The sequence below is a fragment of the Anser anser genome (assembly GCF_964211835.1).
Source record: "Anser anser genome assembly, chromosome: Z".
Taxonomy (NCBI): Eukaryota; Metazoa; Chordata; class Aves; order Anseriformes; family Anatidae; genus Anser; species Anser anser.
In genome coordinates, this window is record NC_139723.1 from 12,320,542 (window position 1) to 12,339,501 (window position 18,960).

The 18,960-nt window shown below is 43.4% G+C and overlaps 1 protein-coding gene across 5 annotated transcripts in view; it reads right to left on the bottom strand.

Annotated features, from left to right (window-relative positions):
- SVEP1 (sushi, von Willebrand factor type A, EGF and pentraxin domain containing 1) overlaps positions 1-7,613 on the bottom strand; it is a 127,778-nt gene extending 120,165 nt beyond the window's left edge. For 2 of the 5 annotated variants that reach the window (XM_083815952.1, XM_083815951.1), the window contains exon 1: positions 6,196-7,610. In XM_083815952.1, the coding sequence (XP_083672078.1) occupies positions 6,196-6,693 (498 nt within the window). In that variant the 5' untranslated portion in view covers positions 6,694-7,610. Of the gene's footprint in view, positions 1-6,195 lie in introns of all 5 variants that reach the window. The other 3 variants (XM_083815954.1, XM_083815953.1, XM_083815955.1) reach the window with 3 other exon arrangements.
- Between the last annotated feature and the right edge of the window lie 11,347 nt (positions 7,614-18,960).

Consider the following 18,960-nt stretch of genomic DNA (forward strand, 5'->3'; position numbering starts at 1 on the left):
AGCCCACTGCTGTCAAATACTCTGTCAGCTCCATCTGACCAAAGCCACCATCTGATATTTAGAGGACCATGCCTGAGATAGATCAGATCTCCTGCTCTCTCATTATCATCTGCTGATTATGAAGAGATCATAGGAACAGAAATCCATAAACACATTTTTGGTAAACTGACAACATACACAACTCTAAATGCAAATCTTTTCAATGAGATTATACTACCTTTTTTTTTTTTTTAAAAAAAAGAAAAAACTCAAGGTAAGATTTTTTTTCCAACTCCTTTTGATTCAACAATTTTTAATTTCAAAATGAGATACTGAACCTGAAAATGCATTGAAGTTATAGGCCAACTGTTCTTAGTGGGAAACAATGCTGCATCTTGTGCTTTCATGCTTCTGATGTATAGAAGAAACAAACCAACCACTGCATATTTAAACAAGCATTAAATAAGCATTAAATTTGTTTATCCTAAATTGATATGTGCTTACATTCTTTTGAGGGTCATTTTTTCATGTTTGTTAATTGGATGATAACAGAACACCAAATCTGTCATACTGGCTGGCTGTTTGTCATGCTCCCTCAAGATCAGGTTAGATACAAAAGCCAGATTTTATTTTTAAAGATCAGATGCAGTCAGAAATAGAAAATGTGTCACTTGAGTCTGTAGGTGTTGTGGCAGACCTTCCACTTACATATACTACTGACTTCAGTGGAGCATAGCTGAACTACAAAAGCAAAATGCCCAGCTTTTTAATGTGACAATTGTCACAACACAGAGCAACAACCACAGCCTTTCTCAGCTACTATTGCCCAGCTGCTTAGAACAATTAACTTGGCTATTTAGGGATGGCTATGGATACGTGAACTCTGACTTCAGCTCAAGAGCACTGCAGCCTACAACTTCCAAGTCCAGTTTTGAAGAATTGCCATTTTACTTACATTGGAAGACAGAACATGGCCTGTCTTCTGAGAAGCAGCTATTACTATTTTGTCAAAAGGCTGCTACATGGAGTAGTTTAAATCATTTTTATTTTAATCTTTTTTAGCCCCTAACAACCAGTGCAGCTTCTGGCCATATAAATTGTCCAGCTATAAAGACAGAGCCCTCTTTTTTCTGCTAGCAAGCATGTAACTGTGACTATGGTTAGTATCTTGGGCACTGAGGACATACCATTAAACTCCTGCTCTGGTATGATGGTCCCATTACTATTTCTTGATCAATCTGGGAAGAAACACAAAACGCTCCCCCAAGGTGCAGTGGGTGCTGATGGCACTGGTTACCTCTCAGGATCAGAAGCTCCACACGAAACACTCTTTCATGTACTCCAGCAGGGTGCTGAGGTTTTGGAATAGGGAGTGTCGGGTACCTACACCTGGGAAATTCAGCACTTCACACTAAAGGGAGCTCTTTGGGCTTTAGGTGCATCCCCTCAACAGCACCGCTTCCCCAGGCCTGCCTGCACTTTCTTCATTTCTGCTTCAGCTATTTCCTCACTGTCGCAACAGCCCCGCAGCGTTCCAGAATGCAGAAAGCAATCTGCTTAACATCTGCTGCAAGCGGTTTGTGCTGTCCCATCAACTCACGACGAGAAAAACTGGAGCCAAGAGAGTTTTGAATGAGTGAGCTTAGTTTCTTCCCCTTCCTTACACTATTTCTGGTTACATACACATTACAGGAAGGACTGCCTCTAAGTTCATACCTCTAAATAACTGCTTTAACAGATATTTTGTTATGCTAAGTATGTTTTACAACTCAACATCTGTTCTTCTTAAGATGCACAGTCTATACAAATAAGAAAATGAGTCTTAAGCCACATGTATTGATGGCCTTTGAACGAAGTTTTGTTGATCTTAAAACTGAATTCTGAATGACTTCATGCCAAAACTCTTTCTCCATTTTTATATTAACTACTCTAGATATCATACAAGACATATACATAGGGCAAGCCACATTTTATCTGATTGCATAGATGATATTGTTGAATAAATTTTCAGTCTTACTCAAGCTACAGCTTTCAGCCATAAGGTGAGGACTGCAGCATCTTAAATTTCACAGTCAGTGCTAACATCCTGGGAATCCAAGACACAGAAAAAAGTACCTCCAACAAAGCCGTTATTTACTCCAACTGCTTGAAGCAGACCCTGTGTTATGTCAAAGTAGATGCTATCTCACCATCTAGTTTTAGAAGCAGCATACAGGGGTTTTGACTGATACTTGCCAAAGGTCCAGATTCAGTACCCAGTTCCCTACTGTTCCTTCTTCTCCTGCCTTATATGCTAACAAACAAAGTTAAAACCACAAACCTCCTATGACCTGTAAATATGAAGTCAGTAGTCAAATAACAAGAAGAAAAAACTACAGCATCTGGAAGGTTGGCCTGGAGACCACCACACTTTATGAGCTAGTAGGAAGGTATAAGTAGTGCTTCCTACAGACGTAGAAAACTAAATTTTAAGAGTAAAATTATATTCAAAAACATTCTACTGTGTGTGCAGATGAACACAACACTCATAATGGCTAAGCAAAACTCACCTTGAAATGTTATTAAGCCACTCAGAATCCAAACCTGAAAAACTTCCCTTCACTGGGGAACTTTAACTAGCAAGCACAACAAACACACCATCAAATTCTTGCAATCTGAAGCTAACGGAAGATGTCTGTGGTGCATGTAATTGCAATGGATCAACCTCTTGGATGAACTAAAGATAGGACAAAGTGGATTGTTTTTTCCCAAACCTGCAATTAAGTCCTGTCTCTGGAGCTCTAGAAAAAAAGACCATGGCAACAGAAACTCTCTGACACCTGGATCACTGAGAAAAGTAACACAAATACCAGGCTTTCTTACATCAGTAGATGTATCTAACGCTTGCTAGCTGAAGCGTGACATGAAATCCCAAACAGGGTCACAAAACTAAACACTGATAGCAGCTGCTGTCTTTTGTGGTACGAAGACACATACTTCTACGTACCTTATACGATTTGTCTTTGATCTGCTGGGTAGGAATTTTGTTGAAGTTTGGTCCACACGTAAGCATGGACAGCTCTGACAAAATGCAGAAGCTCTGCAATAAACTTCTCTAAAAAGCACCTCTAAAGAGGGTACAAAACCGCAGAGCCAAGGAGAACCAACCCCCCCTTTTTTTTGGAAGAAGATGGACACTGAATGAACTTGCAACATTTGGTGAAACCGAGTAGCTCTGCATTCAGGGGATGTTAAGTGAAGAGTGTTGCTGCCACGGGTTCTGTTACAGTAAATATTAAGTATATCACGCTCCTGTTCATTTACTACATCCCACTCCCAGGTACGCCACCAACCGGCCTGATGACCTTACAGAATTCATTTATCCCTCTCTGTGCCTCATTTTTCCAAAGAACTGTCACGGACTTGAGCAACTCACTTTGAGACATGGAGAGTAAGTGCCAGGATTATAGTAGTGATGCACTTTCCTTAGTTTTCTGTTACTACGACACTTAACTATTTGTTAGAGTTTGCCATGCTTTGCAGATGCTTTTGGTTTTGGAAAACAAGCAGAGAATTCTGGTTAGAAGCAGAAGAAACCCCACATTAAAGTATAAGAATAAAAATGCGACATTTTAGGAAAGTGAAAGAAAAAAATAGTATCAACTTTAACAAAAGACAGTTAGAAACAAAGGACAGCAATATAAGAGTCCATAGGGAACACCAACTTTGTAATACTTAAAATACTTCTCTAAATTTGTTCCAGCAGTGGTATTTCAAACATAGAACAGTCATTCTCTGAAGAGTCCTAGAAAGGACAGTATTCCCCGAAGCTGCAATTTGTCTCACATGAAGAAGACACACTGAACAAAACCACAGGACAGCATCTTCAACCAAAAGTCAGCAAACCATGCACAATTTAACTGTGTTACTCTATCTCAATTCTCTCTGCCACCATGTGAATGTTCTTCTTCCCATGTTCTCCTGGGACCACAGTGTAAAATGACAGCGACGCTGTGGTATCCACAAGGCTTAGCTGTGCTCATAAAAATAAATTGTAGGTTTCTGAACTTTTGTTTATTTCATTTCAAAGGTATGATTAGTTCAGTCTACATGTCCAAGAAAGCAGCATTTCTTTAAGTTATGTTTTGTTTGTAACAATATTTTTAACTCGTATCATTAACTTTTTCCACACAACATCTCTGAGATGGATCCGCATCAAATCTTGATTCCAGAATGGAAGATCTAACACAGGAATGTCTTTTCCTAAAGCACGTTTTCCACGTGTAACTCAGGGCACACTGGAAAATGGTTTGCCTGTCTCCTGCCAAACGTGGAGAATAATCGTTTCCAGCTTCATAAGCCTAACACTGATGGACATCTTGCAGCCTCGCTCACCAGCTACAAATGAGCGCCTAAGATGTTTCAAGATAAATACAATCAATGATCGGCTACAGCTCACTACCAGAAATTAGACATAAAAATACCAAAAAATTGGACTTGCTCGGGAATGCTCTTGCACACAGAGGCCAAACGGCCAGGAACAGCACATTCTACCCTCATAAAAAACCTTCCAGAGCAGACTGGCTGTCCACCAGTGTCTACTGGGAATCCTCCCCAGCATGCACAAGTGCCAGCACATGCCCAGGATCTGCCCTGACCACACTTGTGCCGTGGGACTGAGTAACAACTTAACACCACAGACAGTGCCATTCCAGCGCCTGGAAACGTTCCTGGGCATGCTTCTATTTATTGGTAGGCGACACACAGCCCGAGGGCACCTATGTCACTCATTAGCAAGTGAAATAGTCACCTGGCGACAGTATGTAGACATCCCTGACTGCTGACAGCTATTGGGGAACCGGGTCCCACTGCCAAGAAGCGAGGCAGATGCCAGACTTGTCTCGCATGTATCTCTGTCACTTCTGAAACCGCGTCCACCCTCCTTCAAAGAGCACATTTCACGCATTTATTTGCAACTGCTTCAGAGAACAGAGGGGCTGCAAGTGCAGGCAGTATGGAATGACGGCGACAAGTTGCCCTGACCAGACTACGCCATGTCCCACACCACCGTGTAGCTCCGTGCACCTTGACACCACCGCATGCAGGATCACACACCCCGCCACCACGTGGAGGACCACACTCCACACCACCACCACCAAGAGGATCACACCCTACACCACCACCACCAGCAGAACCACCTCCACCACACACTGGACCACACTCCACACCACCAATACATGGAGGATCACACACCACTGTCACTGCACACAGGATCACACTCCACACCACCGCCACACGCAGAGCCACACACCACCACAGCCTGGAGTATCACACATTACCACCACCTCAAGGAGGACCATATTCCACAGCACCAACAACCACATGGAGCATCATGACCACCACAGCCTGGACCACACACCACCATCACGTGTAGAAACAGATGCTACACCGCCACCATCACCACATGCGGGACATATGCCACCAGGACATGCAGGACAACACTCACCCCCGCAGGGAGGCTCATATCCCACACCTCCACCACATGGAAGACCTTACACCACTCCGTCACCACCACAGGGAAGACCACACTCCACAGCACCGCCACAAGCAGGACCACTCTCAACAGCACCACCACCACCACATGCACACCATATGCCCCCAACAGAAGGAGGATCCTACCCCACGCCCCCACCACCACCACATGGAAGACCCCACGCCACTCCACCACCACCACCACATGCAGGACCACATTCCACAGCATCACCAGCGCCACACGCAGGACACACACCACCAGCACCTGGATGATCATATCCCACACCACCACCACGCAGAAGACCCCACGCCACTCCGCCACCACCACCGCGTGCAGGACCGCTCTCCACAGCACCACCACCAGAAGGAGGACCCTACCCCACACCACCACCACACAGAAGACCACCACCACACGCAGGACCACACTCACACCACAGGGAGGCTCACACCACCACACGTTAGCCCACACCACCCCACACCCCCACCACGGGCAGAACCCCCACTCCGGGCCACCACCACACGGAAACTCCCACACCACCACCACACGCAGGACCACACTCACCCCACAGGGAGGCTCACACCCCACACTCCCACCACAGGGCAGCCCCCACACCCCCACCACGGGCAGAACCCCACTCCGGGCCCCCACCACGGGCAGACCCCGACTCGCCCCCCCCACCCCGCGTGCCTCCCCCGGGCGCTCACCGCCGCCTGCTGGAAGGCGCCCTTGGTGTAGGTGCCGCCGCCGCGGTAGGCGATGGCGGGGATCTCGCGCCCCAGCAGGGCGCACTTGTGCTGCTGCGGCCGCCGCCGCGAGATGTAGTCCACGCGGGGCGCCACGTTGCTGCGCGAGGAGAAGGTGACGATGGCGACGCGCGTGGCCGCGGGCACGACGGGGAAGTCGGAGAGCAGCTTCTTGACGAAGCGCAGCTCGCTGGCGAAGTTGGCCGGCCCCACGCTCGACGACTCGTCCACCAGGAAGACCAGCTCCAGCCGCCCGCTGCGCGCCCGCAGGCGCCGCACCTGGCGCTTGAAGGCGCGGCCCAGCCGCTCCACGCGGCTCCCCGTCGTGTCGGGCAGCGCTGCCGCCGCCACCGCCGGAGGGGCGGCCAGGGCCGGCGAGGCGAAGGTGGGCGCCCGGGGGCTCTGCGGCAGCGCCAGCGACAGCCCCCCCAGGCAGCACAGGGCCACCAGCGGCCACATGGCGGGCGCGGGCGGACGCCGGCGGCTCGGGCGGAGGGCGGCCGGTCACCCCCTCGTCGCCACACCTCCTCGCAGGGCGGCCCCCAGCAGGTACCCGCGCCCCTTTAATCCCCCCCGCCCCTGTGTCCTCCCTCCCCGGACCGCCCCGGACCGCCCCGATGGGTGCCGGGGGTGGGGGGACACGGGACGGGGCGGTGTGCTCGGTGTGTGTGGGGGGGGGCTCCCCGCGGCGCCCCGCTGCATGGAGCTCCCAGAGAGACCCCCCTGCACAGCCCCGGGACCCCCCGACCGCGGGGGGGGGGAGAGGGGCACGGTTTTTCTGAGAAAATGTCCTTCTCTGGGCTGCTGCGAGGTGCGCCGGGACTTGTGAGCTGCGGTTCCCCTCAGCCTGTTCAGTGTCAGCCTGCTCTGTCCCGAGCAGTAACTCGGTCCCCGAAAATTTCCCTCGGAGTGCGCTGGCTCGCCGTGTGAAACATTTCAGCTCTTTTCCTTCCTCAGTGTTTTTCCTTCCCTTACTCGCTTTCCTGTCATTCCCTCTGCTTTTACTTACTTCTGTTGCCGCTTAACGGTGTCGTGGACCACACAGGAACAGCGGTACATTTGCAAGTCAAACCCCACATTTAAATTTAATTGAATTGTTTAGCCTCTCTTCTGCCGACGGAATATCCAATATTGCTCCTTTGACTTTCCCCAACACTCAAATTCCACTGCAAATGGCAAGAGACTACGTGAGAGGAGATACCGTTTAATTAGGGAAACGATGCATTTGATACACGGTTCCAGCAGGGTGTTAGATGTGTGTGGTGGTCTGAGTGCCTCACAAAAACGTGTTTCTTAGGTACACTTTTGCCACATAGTGCTCGAAGAGGAGATAGCAATCAGACAGTGCTAGAGAAGCGTGTGGAGAGGAGTTTTGGTTCCGAAGGGTGTGCAGCTGATGGAGTGGATCAGTAAACTAGTCTTTTTTTTTTTTTTTTTTTTTTGTGACAGTGAAACGAGGCTGCAGCATCGTGCCTGGACTGCTCTGCGTTGCCCCTGCAGTAGCAGGCAACCTTCTTGTCTTCAAGGGGGCAAATGGAAGTTGCTACAACCACCGAAAACCGCAGCAAATTGCTTTGCTCCGTTGCTCCTTGGAGGATGAAAGAGATGTCGTCCCAGTTGCATTCAGTGTGGTCTGAGTAGCACCACTAGCATGCCTTAAAACACCCTTCAGCTAAATTATACCGGGCTAGAGACCGTGTCAGTCTCTGCAGAGCCCGGAATGGAGGATGGGAAAGTATAGGCAAGAAGAGGAGGTGAAAGCGGAGGAAAAGTGTGGTTTCTACAAGGTGCTCCTAACTGAAGTGGGTGAGTGCAGTTGTGACGTGTTCCCGTTACTCATGAGTGTTAAGGTCATAATCAACAAGTAATTTTCTCTAGGCCAATTTAGTTTGTTGGCAAGGTAACTGTCAGTTCCCTTGTTTTCCCCATGTTTTTGTAACACTAATCAGATTCAGATTTATAATGCACTGTGGGACTCAAAAGCAAAGGAAAGGAGGATGAATTGGAAACATGATCAGCAAGGCAAGAACGATTCATGTTGATGGTCAGTTTTCATATGCAGCTCCTGTACTGCCAGCACGAGAGACCACAGTCGGGAATGACTGAGTGTGAAAACAACAGCAGTTCATTTCAATCTCATCAATCTCATCGGAACTGACACTTCCCTTCCCCAAATAACAGGGCAATTATAAATCAGCCCTTGATACACACACAGTTTGTGAAAATGCATATTCTCTTTGGTCACAGGGGTCCTGCAATCACTCTGCACAGAAGCCCTTACTGGTTCACCTGAAAGCTGTACTTGCTGTATAAGATGCCCTTATGAATAAGGGTAGCAAAGTGAAGTCATCAGTTCAAGATGTAAACATATTTGTCACTCAGTCTGTTCAGAGTAGAAAATGAGTAAATAGGTGAAAAAAAGCTAAGCTCTGATGGGGTGCAAGTCTAAGACCCTCTTATGGTACTGATATGAAGCAAAATCCAGAAAAATTTCCGTTAGATACATGGATAATTAGCTTGCCAAAGACCTTGAAAAGAATCATTGACCTGTAACCTGTGAAAAACTTTCCTTGTGTGTTCTCACTTTGTTTATGCCACAGGTAACTCCCTTTAAAATCATTGGGATTCAACCTTGTTATGCAGAGAGGAGATACTGAATAAATATGTGATACTGTGAAACACCAGCATCTGTAATAAACACGATCTAACTGTATGGGGGAAAGAGCGAGGACGCAGTGTCCAAAGTATTCCAGTGCGTTCCTGTCGTGATTTGAACTGAGAGAACGAGAGACTAATTTCTGGAATAAACTGAATTTTGAAAATCTTGGATTCCACCTCCGATATCGTCAGGAAAGTATTTTGTCCAAGGGGTTGTGCTTGTAAGAGAAAAGGTCATCTTACAGATGATGGAGGAGGTTGTGTGTGTGTAAGCAGCAAGAATTCTGTTCACTCTATATTCACTAAGCTTTTCTGAAAGCACCATTTCCAGTGGAAATCTCTGTTGTAATGAAATTGCTTTCTCCAAGCCTGCCTGCCAGTTCTTTACAAATCCTTTCCATGTTGATATGCTTAAGCTCTCTGCTTTTGATGGTCTTTTCCCTGTTGTATTCATGCATATTATTTGTGCTTTGGTTCATGCTGATCTGTAGCAGATGGGGAAGTGGAGAGCAGAAGGAGTTTTTCCCACTTCGAGCGTCCCTGAAGGTCAGAATATCTGTCTTGGGCTTCTCTGCCTGAACAGATAACGCAGGTTTCGTGTTGCTTCTGGTGACAACGTGCACGAGAAGGCGGTGTTGGGCTATGACTCTATTCCATTACAAAACAGCAGGTAACAAGAAAAATGCTTGATCTTGTTATTAAAGGGCCCTTGTCATGTGACAAAGGAAGGCTGACTGTTCCTGACAAGGCAAATTTAAGAGCTGAACTTCAACTACTTTTACAATCGCATTCCTGTATCTCTTTAATTGTCTTAATAAAATCCACAGACTTCACGAATTCCAGTAATTCTTTGCTGTCTCCCCACAAGATCGTATGTTCATTTAACACCACCCTGCTTACTAAACAAAAGGGAAGTCTTTACCCCCAGTTAAAAGCCCTTCTGCAAACAAACAGTCTGAGGACTGCTGTCCTTTAGCCAAATAGCTTTTTGGTTGAATTACTCAATGAAACATGGCCAAGCATCTTTCCAAATATGGAGAAAGAAAGCATTATATTCCTCCCCCTTCATGTTCCCCCAAATACAGCTGGACGGAATACATCCCTGTGTTCAACCCACACAGAATTCGTGCCTGCAGAGGCAACGCCACAGTATCACATACCCTACAATTTTTGGAGGAATGCAGGTCACTTTTGTTTTTACTGCAATGATGTTCTGTTAGTGACTTCATGCCACAGTGGAAACACAGCCGCAACTGAAACATTAAGTCCTCTGCAGGGAACTCGCAGCATTCTAAATTTTATCTAAGCTAGAGATAAAATGACAGTTTTAGAACAGAAATAAGAACCTGATGTTACTTAAGCTTATTCAGAGTCTCCCTTTGTGCTCACCAGAGCATCCATCTGGGGAAACGTCACACGGTATGGAGCCAGCAGAGCCAGACGCCCTTCCATTTCAGCCATAGGCAGGGTTATGGGATTAACCTGTACTATCCACTTCCTTCGCAGATGCCAGACAGTGCTTCAACTTGGAGGTGTTTAAGACTGTGTGGGAGGAGCAAAGCTAGAAGGAATAGTGCTTATAGAATGGGAAATACGTTCTTAGAAAATGTCCTATGTAATCTGCCTCCTGGGACACCATTAACTCAGTAACAGGAGAAGTGCCCTGCGGGCAGTCACTGGTAGGTGGTGTGCAGCATCTTCCAGGTGTGTATGAGAGCAGCAGAGCCATTCTGGGAAAGGAGGAGGAAGACGAAGAAGGCGCTTTGGGAAGTTGCTTCTTCCTCCTTCCTCTTGTACCTTTGGGAGGAAGGGAAGAGAGTTCAGGTCCAGCTCCTGAGTGCAGGGAGGTGAATTCTCTCCTCACCTCTGAAACCTTCCCCTCCCAGAACCACTGCTGCCAGTGGCTTACTACCTACAGCCCTAGTTATGGTTTTCATTTGCTGTCCCCAAACTATGACAAAGAGCAGGCAGGAATGCGGTCTTGCAGAGCAGAGTCTGCCCTTTAGCTCCCTGCAGTAGGATGTGTTGCTGGCACATGCTGCCTCAGCACTTCCTGACCATCGGATTTTTTTTAGTGGTAGTGCTAAAAGGAGTATGGAGGAGAGATCAGGATGTATTTTACATTCAGTATTGAAGTACCAAAGCTAGGAAATAACAACTGAGTGATTTTTTTGACATTTTAGGCCTCAGTCTTTGGCTCAAAGAGAATATGAATAAACACACATGGAGGAAATGAACGTTTTTCTGTGAAAATAATAGTGCCCTCAAAAAAGTAAAAGGAGAAAAGAGATTCATCTTTTAAATTATCTCATGTCTTATCATTAAAAAGCTAGGATAGATACTTTGGAATTCTTTCAAATAGCAAAAATTCATTGGCTTAAATTATTTTAGGATACATTGTTCAGGACTAGAAACTTGAAGTTCAGACTTCCCACATAAATTGTTTAAACACACACAAATTGAGGGTAGTCAGTTTTGATTTATGCATGCAAATCCCATTGACACCTCTGGGAGTTCTGACACAGACTGAAGAGAGTACATGGCCCTTAAATGAGGGCAAAGTGTCTGTCCACATGACTTCGGAAAAAGATTATTACGTAGGCGGAGAAGAGTCAGTCTGCCAAAAGTTTCTACTTTCAGGCAGAGGTCTGTAAAGGAGATGGGTGTTTTAGTCTTCAGCAGAGCAAACAAGCATTTGAACGATCCAAGCTATGGGTTATGAGTTCAAGCTACAAAAAAAGAAAAACAAGATTCGTATTGCTTTGCAATATTCAGACAACGACAAAGTTTAGTCATAGGAATTTCATATTCACTTGTGGACAAGCCCAGTGCACACTAAGAATATCATATGGCTAGCTTCCAAGATTAAAAAAAAAAAAAAAAAAAGGTAAGCAAAATCAAAACATCTGCTGGTCTTCGTCTGCACAGCAGATGTTGAGTACACTTCTAAGCTAAGCTCATGGGAGTTCGTGAAACATGCTTTGCCTGAAGTGACTGAATTTTAGCATATTCTATACCCCAAAGTATGCACATGATTTTTGTAGAGGTCTAGGCAGACATTAAATTTAAGGAACTTGTGAAAGACTTCTTTGATCATAAAAGGCAGGTTCAAACAGAGGGAAACTGGAGGCTTTGAAAGCTCTGGTGTGACAGGACAGAAGATACAAGTAAAGTCTGTAGGGCAATGGCTGCTTAGGACTTTCTTTTTTTCTTTTCTTTTTCTTTTTTTTTCTTCTTCTTTTTTTCCTAAATAGGTTAATACCATTAAAAATAGTTTTGGTAGACAGACTTTTACAGGTTACTATTTCAAAACTCGCTGTGTATTATGACCTTGAAACACAAAATCACTGGCAGTCTTTAACTCTGCTTATTTACAGTGCACAGTTATGGCTCAGCTACCTCACAGGGTATTCTGCGCTAACCCCGCAATGTAGGACCTTGCTCTAGAAGAATCAGAGTAAATTTCAAAACTCTCTTCCCTGCGTCAAAAAGGGCTCAAAGAGCTTCAGAAATGGTCTTGAAAATGGTCCATGTGTGGAAAGTGGTTTTCCGAAGGGGTATTTAAGCTCTGTCATTTCCAGATGTGCCAAAGATTCAAGGAGAAAAGGTTTGGGCTGTGTGGAGCAGTTTTTCCCTACCAAAACTGAGTCTCACAAGTGGATAAGTGTAAATTTATGTGGATAAGGAAGGGCTGCAGCTTCCTTATTAAAATTCACACAATGTTTATCATCACCCGTAAAGATCAAATATGTTAGAGGTGCGTTTATGGTACTGTCATAATCATGAAAATACCACTCTCAGACAAGAAAAGATCTTTAGCCTGGAAAAGAGATAGCTGAAAAGAGATGTGATAGGCTAAAGAATTTGACAGATAGTAATAACTCCTGAGAAAAACAGAGGTGATGAATAGGGAGTGACTCCACTGTTGCTTCCAGTGCAAAGATTAAGTGGCATCATGTGAACACGTCAAGGATGTGTTTTAGAAGGAGATGATTTGCACAATGGTGTGTACCTAAGCAGCTGAAGTCCAACTCACATAATGCAATGGATACCATAATTTTATTTGTAGAAAAACAGTAATAAATATATCTAATTTATTAAAAAATACAATTTAAATAATTCAAAGTATACATTTTTAAGCAATTGAAATTTAATGCATGGAACAAAAATAAATCCAAAGCTTTAAAAATGTAAAAAAGTATAACTTCCATCTCTGAAAACTTGGAGTTACATATCCCAGATTTTAAAAGAGTATTAACAACACTTGTCTGTATTTAAACTGTTCCCTAAAATGTGTCAGATGGAGAGAGGGTTCAAATGTAGACAGAGCATTAGTCTAGTCTGGCATGGCTCATATTGCATTCATACATCACCCTCCCTCAGTATGAGAGCTTGTGTGCATGTTACTCAAAATATTATTCTGAAATGAAGCCAGACCAGGACTGAAGAAATGAGAAGTAGGAATATTTTCAGAATTACTGTGATACACATCTAGGACAAAGAGCTCTCATAACCACATCACCAAGGGGAGGAAAATAAACGAGGCCGGAGAGAGAGCGTGTGTCTACAGAAAAATGCGTGACTTCAAGGACAGCAGCAGCAATCAACACTGAGCACAGTGTGCTGAAAGGGGAGCAGGAAAAAAATGAAGTGAGAGCAAGAGCAGTGGGAAGGTCCAGCTACCTTTTCCTTTCTGTGACAGCAATGGGACATCCCAGCCAGAAGTCATGTCACGACCCTGGGACACCTGGGACATCAGGCTCCCTCCTCTCCTCTTCCAGAGATCTGGTGCATCCTTTCTGTCCTGACAGCAGGTACTCAGCGCCTCCACAGCCTGCAAACCCTTGCTTGGGCTTACACACACAGCCCTCCCATGTCCACTTCGGCAGCCTGTCAGGAGCACAGACAAACAGAAAGGAGGACACGTTGTGTTTTGGGTTTGGCTCCCTCACCCATTTGAAATCACACTAAAGATATAGGCGTTTGCAGCAGTTAAACCAGAAAGGTGTTTGAAGTAAGCTTAGTACTTCTTTTAGCACTCTGACCCATTTGGCTCATGTGAATTTGTTTCTGGCTGAAGTGACATTTAGGGTATGTCCTCTAACTTTAACCACCCAAAGCGTCTGTCTCCTTTCCTGTATGATTAACAAAAGCTAAATAATATTAAAATTTCAGCAAAAAAGAAATAAACATCAGGAAATTCAAACGGAGGTTGATTGTTCTGGGCTTAATCCTTCCACGCATATTCAGGCATAATTCCCATCCATTATTGATGGGAATTTTGCCAAAGTAAGCGCTAAGTAAGAAAGAGAGACCCCCCAGATTTGAATTTATTCTGGAAATCGGTGAAATCAGTGAAACCAATGAAGCCGTGGCAGCTGACACCATTTCAGAATTTCAAATATGAATCTGAATGAAATCATCTAAATGTTTTCTGTTGCGTAGAGAGAATAATTGTCTTTCTGTCCTCACACAGACATGCCCATGTATGTGATGGCCCTAAGGTGCATGAGGACACATCTGCACTGTGACTAACCATATGCTTTGCACGCTGCCTTGCTCTTTGTCTGGACTCTGTAAGTAATCATGCCTCCCTTCATATCTTGCTGTTTACCTTTTCCGTGGTCTAGTATTTTGTCTACTTGTCAAAAAGATTTGCTTGAGCTTCTGTGAGCAAATCAGTATTGTGTGACCACAAAGGAGGCAAAAGTTGGGTAGACCTAGTTCAGTTTACACATGCTATCATTGCTTTTGTTTTAGATTTTTCCTATTGGATGAACTTTCTCAAGAGGTAAAGCAAGATCCTCAGCTGAAACAGACAAAGAAACTGATTAATATTTTTGTTTTATGTGTTTTTATTCTATTGAAAATACATATATATTTTACATTTTATTACCAACTGCTTTTCCTTGAACTCATATATAATTTGGAAATGAATTTATAATAAGAGTTCTACTTTTACAGTTTAATAAAAAAAGATAAAAGAAAAGGCCTCCTCCATTACTCATAATTTTCATTAAGGGACATTCAGGTCTTTCTTTTTCTACATGACTCCAACTTTTGCTAATCCAAAACCTAGACTTCATCCTTTCTTGCTATAGGGAATGAAATTATGTTAATTATGACTGGAAAAAGCAGACAGTTAATTACTACATTTTTACAGAGTATGGTACAAGATAAACATTGCAGCTTTGGCCAATGGACAACTTGCACTAAAAGCTGAGGTACTATGAAAAAAATGTAATTACAGTGCTATCATTACTCATAGACAAATCTTGGGGAAAAAGACATCAAATAAATATGGAGGGTATACTCTACGGTATCTTGTAGAAAACCTATTTTTGTTATTGTTGGGAGTAGATCAGTTTTTTTTTTTTTTCCCCTGAAATTAATTAAGGCATGCAAATATTAAATCATGTTGGAGAGTCATGTCTAGCCAACTCAATGCTCGTACTCTTCCATTTTGTAAAGGTGTTCTACTTATCTGTACATGGTGTTCTGTTCTTGTTGGAGAACTGAAACCGTGGTTTTAAGAAATTGTGATTTCATTTTGGCCTTCAGTCCTGTGTTCGCTGAAATTTATGTGACTTCAGACCCTGATTTGCTTTGCATTAGACAACAGGCTTTGGGATAGGTTTCAACTAAGGTTTTCCACTCTCTTGTTGTGATGTGGTCATTGGTGAAGACAAAGTTCACCTCTGTACCAAGCACTGCGGAGAAGGAAAGAGGCTTGAAAAGGGAAGAGCTTTGGGTGAGGGCGGCCAGTAGAGAAAGCCTTCATTCTGCTTCAACAGTCTTTTACTCTTGGCCATACCAGATTACAGAACTTTTATCGGGTCTATGTGCTAAATACTGCTGCATGACCAAACTCAGCTACAAGAAGAACCTACTGCTGCTTGCAGCTTTGTTATCTTCATCATCAGTTTCAGCCCCAATTTCTAGATGACTTATAACAGCCTGGTGGATCCTGATAAAAGTCCCACTGGCTTCTAAAAGAACCTATCAGATTCAAGTCACCTTAGATCAAGCTCTTTAATATCATCGGAGTGAAGTTTTAAGCACCTGTTTTTACTAGAGACATGTGATGGAATCACTCAGTGCAGCGTGGAGAGGCTTTTTATATCCAGCAAGATATAAATATAGTTTGTAAATACCTATTCAAACACTGGGGGGGGGGGGGGGGGGAGAAATGCCAGGGCTGATTAGTAGTCATGAGGTAGGGACAGAAGGCCTGGATCATGCACTGCATGGAAAGAGGTACTTTGGCTCTCTTTTGCTATTTTCTTTCCCACCCATTTGTGGTTTCAATTTCCCTTCCAAATGTAATGTTTATATTTTCCATCCTCATCATTTGTGTGTACACATAAAACATATGCTCTTAATTTTGCCCTTTCTTTTAAGCATATCAATGTAATACCCAGATATCAGTACTCAATAACCAGATTTCAGTCAGCACTTTCAAAGAGATCCTTCAAATCCCCAAACACCAGGAGGCATCTCTACAGGCCTCTACCCATACTGGCCCGAAGCTACACTTGTATTTACACCAAACAACTGGGAACATTTTCTGGATATATCTTTAATACACCGGGATTCACAGAAGGAGACAACAAAGTAATAGTAGAATCCCTAGTTAGATACAGTCCCTAAAACATCTTCCTCGACATTAGCAGAAGTGTCAGAAGAGAACATAATTGGTTTGTAACCTCTCTTCATGAATGAAAACAGCAGCTCCTTTCACCTCAACTTAAATGATCTTTTACATCAAAAACTTCTTGCTTACACTGTTTGCCTATTTTTATACAATTGCAGGTAACTGCAAAATTATTCCATGGCGGATACATTCTCTAGTCCAGAAGGCCAAGAATTGTTTTTTTTTTTTTTTTTTTTTCCTACATTATTTTGGTTGTGCATAAGCCCATGAGCCACTCTTGATCAACACAGCTGGTTAAGGTGTTTACAGTGTGTATCACATCCTAATGTTTCAACAGGAAAGAGCGATATTTTCAGAAATGATTTTATCACTTAATAGTTAGTCTATGGGAGTATACACAGTTTTCAATGTCTTTACCTTCAAGAATGGGCAGATTTCCATCAGTGACAGTCCGTGCCCTCCCAAATCAACATATTATATGTAAACTCTTTACAGCTAATTGACTGACTTGGTATGCATAGCACCTAGCCATGTATGTAAACCAATTACCTTTGAGCACACCAGTTTCACCAGGATGTAGCCACAAAATGGTGCTTTTTGCTGAGGATAAATCCACTTTTTTTCTCAGCTTCCTGGGATAGAGCCATGCTAGCAGCAGTTTACCTTCCCTCTCTCTTCCTTCCCTTCTCTCTACATTGTTGATGAGAATGAATGAGACATGGGGATGTGGATCAAAAAAATCAGAACAAATCCCAGTTACTTAAAATGACAGGAACAAAGAAATGACAATTAAGTGCCAAACTATTTTCAGATCTCTTACACAGTCCTAGAAAAAAAATCTTTCTTTCCCTAGAGATTTCTTCTCATGAAGTGTTAAGCCCTTCAAGAACTAGAAAGAGTCAAAGTCTTTTGTTCCCTCTAAGAGTTTTCCAGTTTCAATGACTGGGAACTTTTGCAGGTTTTCCTGTTCCACTTGCAGATATAAACTGATTAGCTGTATACCACTCTTGTGTTTAGATATATACAAGAAAAAGGAATACAACGTATCACAAATGCACATCGTTTATTACAGCTTGAGCAATTTTTAATGGTAAAAACAGAAGTGAAAAGTACATTCACATGCTTTTTAAAGTATTGTCTGAGCTTGTAAAGTACTGAAGAAAAAAATTTATAGACAGGAGGGAAGAGGAAAAGAAAGTCAACTGCTCCATGAGCTCTAAAAGCAAGTTTTACTATTGTGATGTCCTTAAAAAATGAATAAGTTATGGTACTGCATGTGTTTCTTAAATTCCTGCAGATTTATGAATACCAAATTTATCAGTTTGTCTTCTTTCCTTTGTTCTGTCCTGTGCAATCTTGAGTTGGCAGCTGAGGGAGTTGCCAACATGCCTACAAAAGTAATGAAGGAATTGATATGCATACCCTCATTTAATGCTCCAGTTCAGATATGTAACCCTGGTCAGGAAAGACATGCATGACAAAAAAGCTCTTTTGAATGAAAGCCAAGTTCAGTGACAGCTCAAATTCTCACTGAAGTCAATAAAAGGCTGGATCTAGAAAAAGAGTGGAAAGTTCCAACTCCGAGAGTAAAGTTTGCAGAACTAGAGGGGAGATAATGATGGAAACTGCTTTTTGTCCTTCATGAAAGGGTGAAGGATTACAAAAGTGTTCCTTTCCACAAAAATAGTAGCTTGAGGTTTAAAACTTTCTCATTTCAAATACTAATATTTATGAATTTATTACCAGCTGCATATGTCACAGACCAGCAAGCAAGAGCTTTCAAAATAACAAATGCAGTTAACGTCCATATTTAGAATTAGTATTCTTTTCTTTCTCCATTAGATAGAAAGAAGAAAATGTCACTTCTTGTTTCATCCATCCCTTCCCTTTTATTATTTATTTCTTCTTCTTTCTCCTGCAAGCACGTTTACAAATTTACAATAAAGGTATAGGTTCTGGAGTTACAACATTTTGGGTGAAAACCCCAAATTGAACAGCTCAGAAAAAAAAAAAAACACACCACAGAGTAGAACAAGGATGATGAACTCCTGGAAAGCTGTGAAGAGGTAAAGAAAACAGCTCCCTATAGGGGTAGAGGCTAGTTTTGTTTACTCATGATGATAGGAAAGAAGGGAAGCTGCTTTTCTTGTTTTAAAGACTAGGGTCAACCTTCCTCTTTGGTGTTGAATATACAATTGTGTGTAGATATAAATAATGAAGACTGCTCATGAACTATCCTATAAAAAGCAGCAGGGCTGGAGGTACTTTCTAATGTAAATACAGGGAAGGAAGAAAATGAACTGAAGTATCTGTTACAAAAACAAATAATGGTGCATTTCAAATCACATTCGTCCTCTTCCTTTCTCTTTGGCACAACTCCACCTGCACAACTGGAGTGAAATGGGCTCTCCACT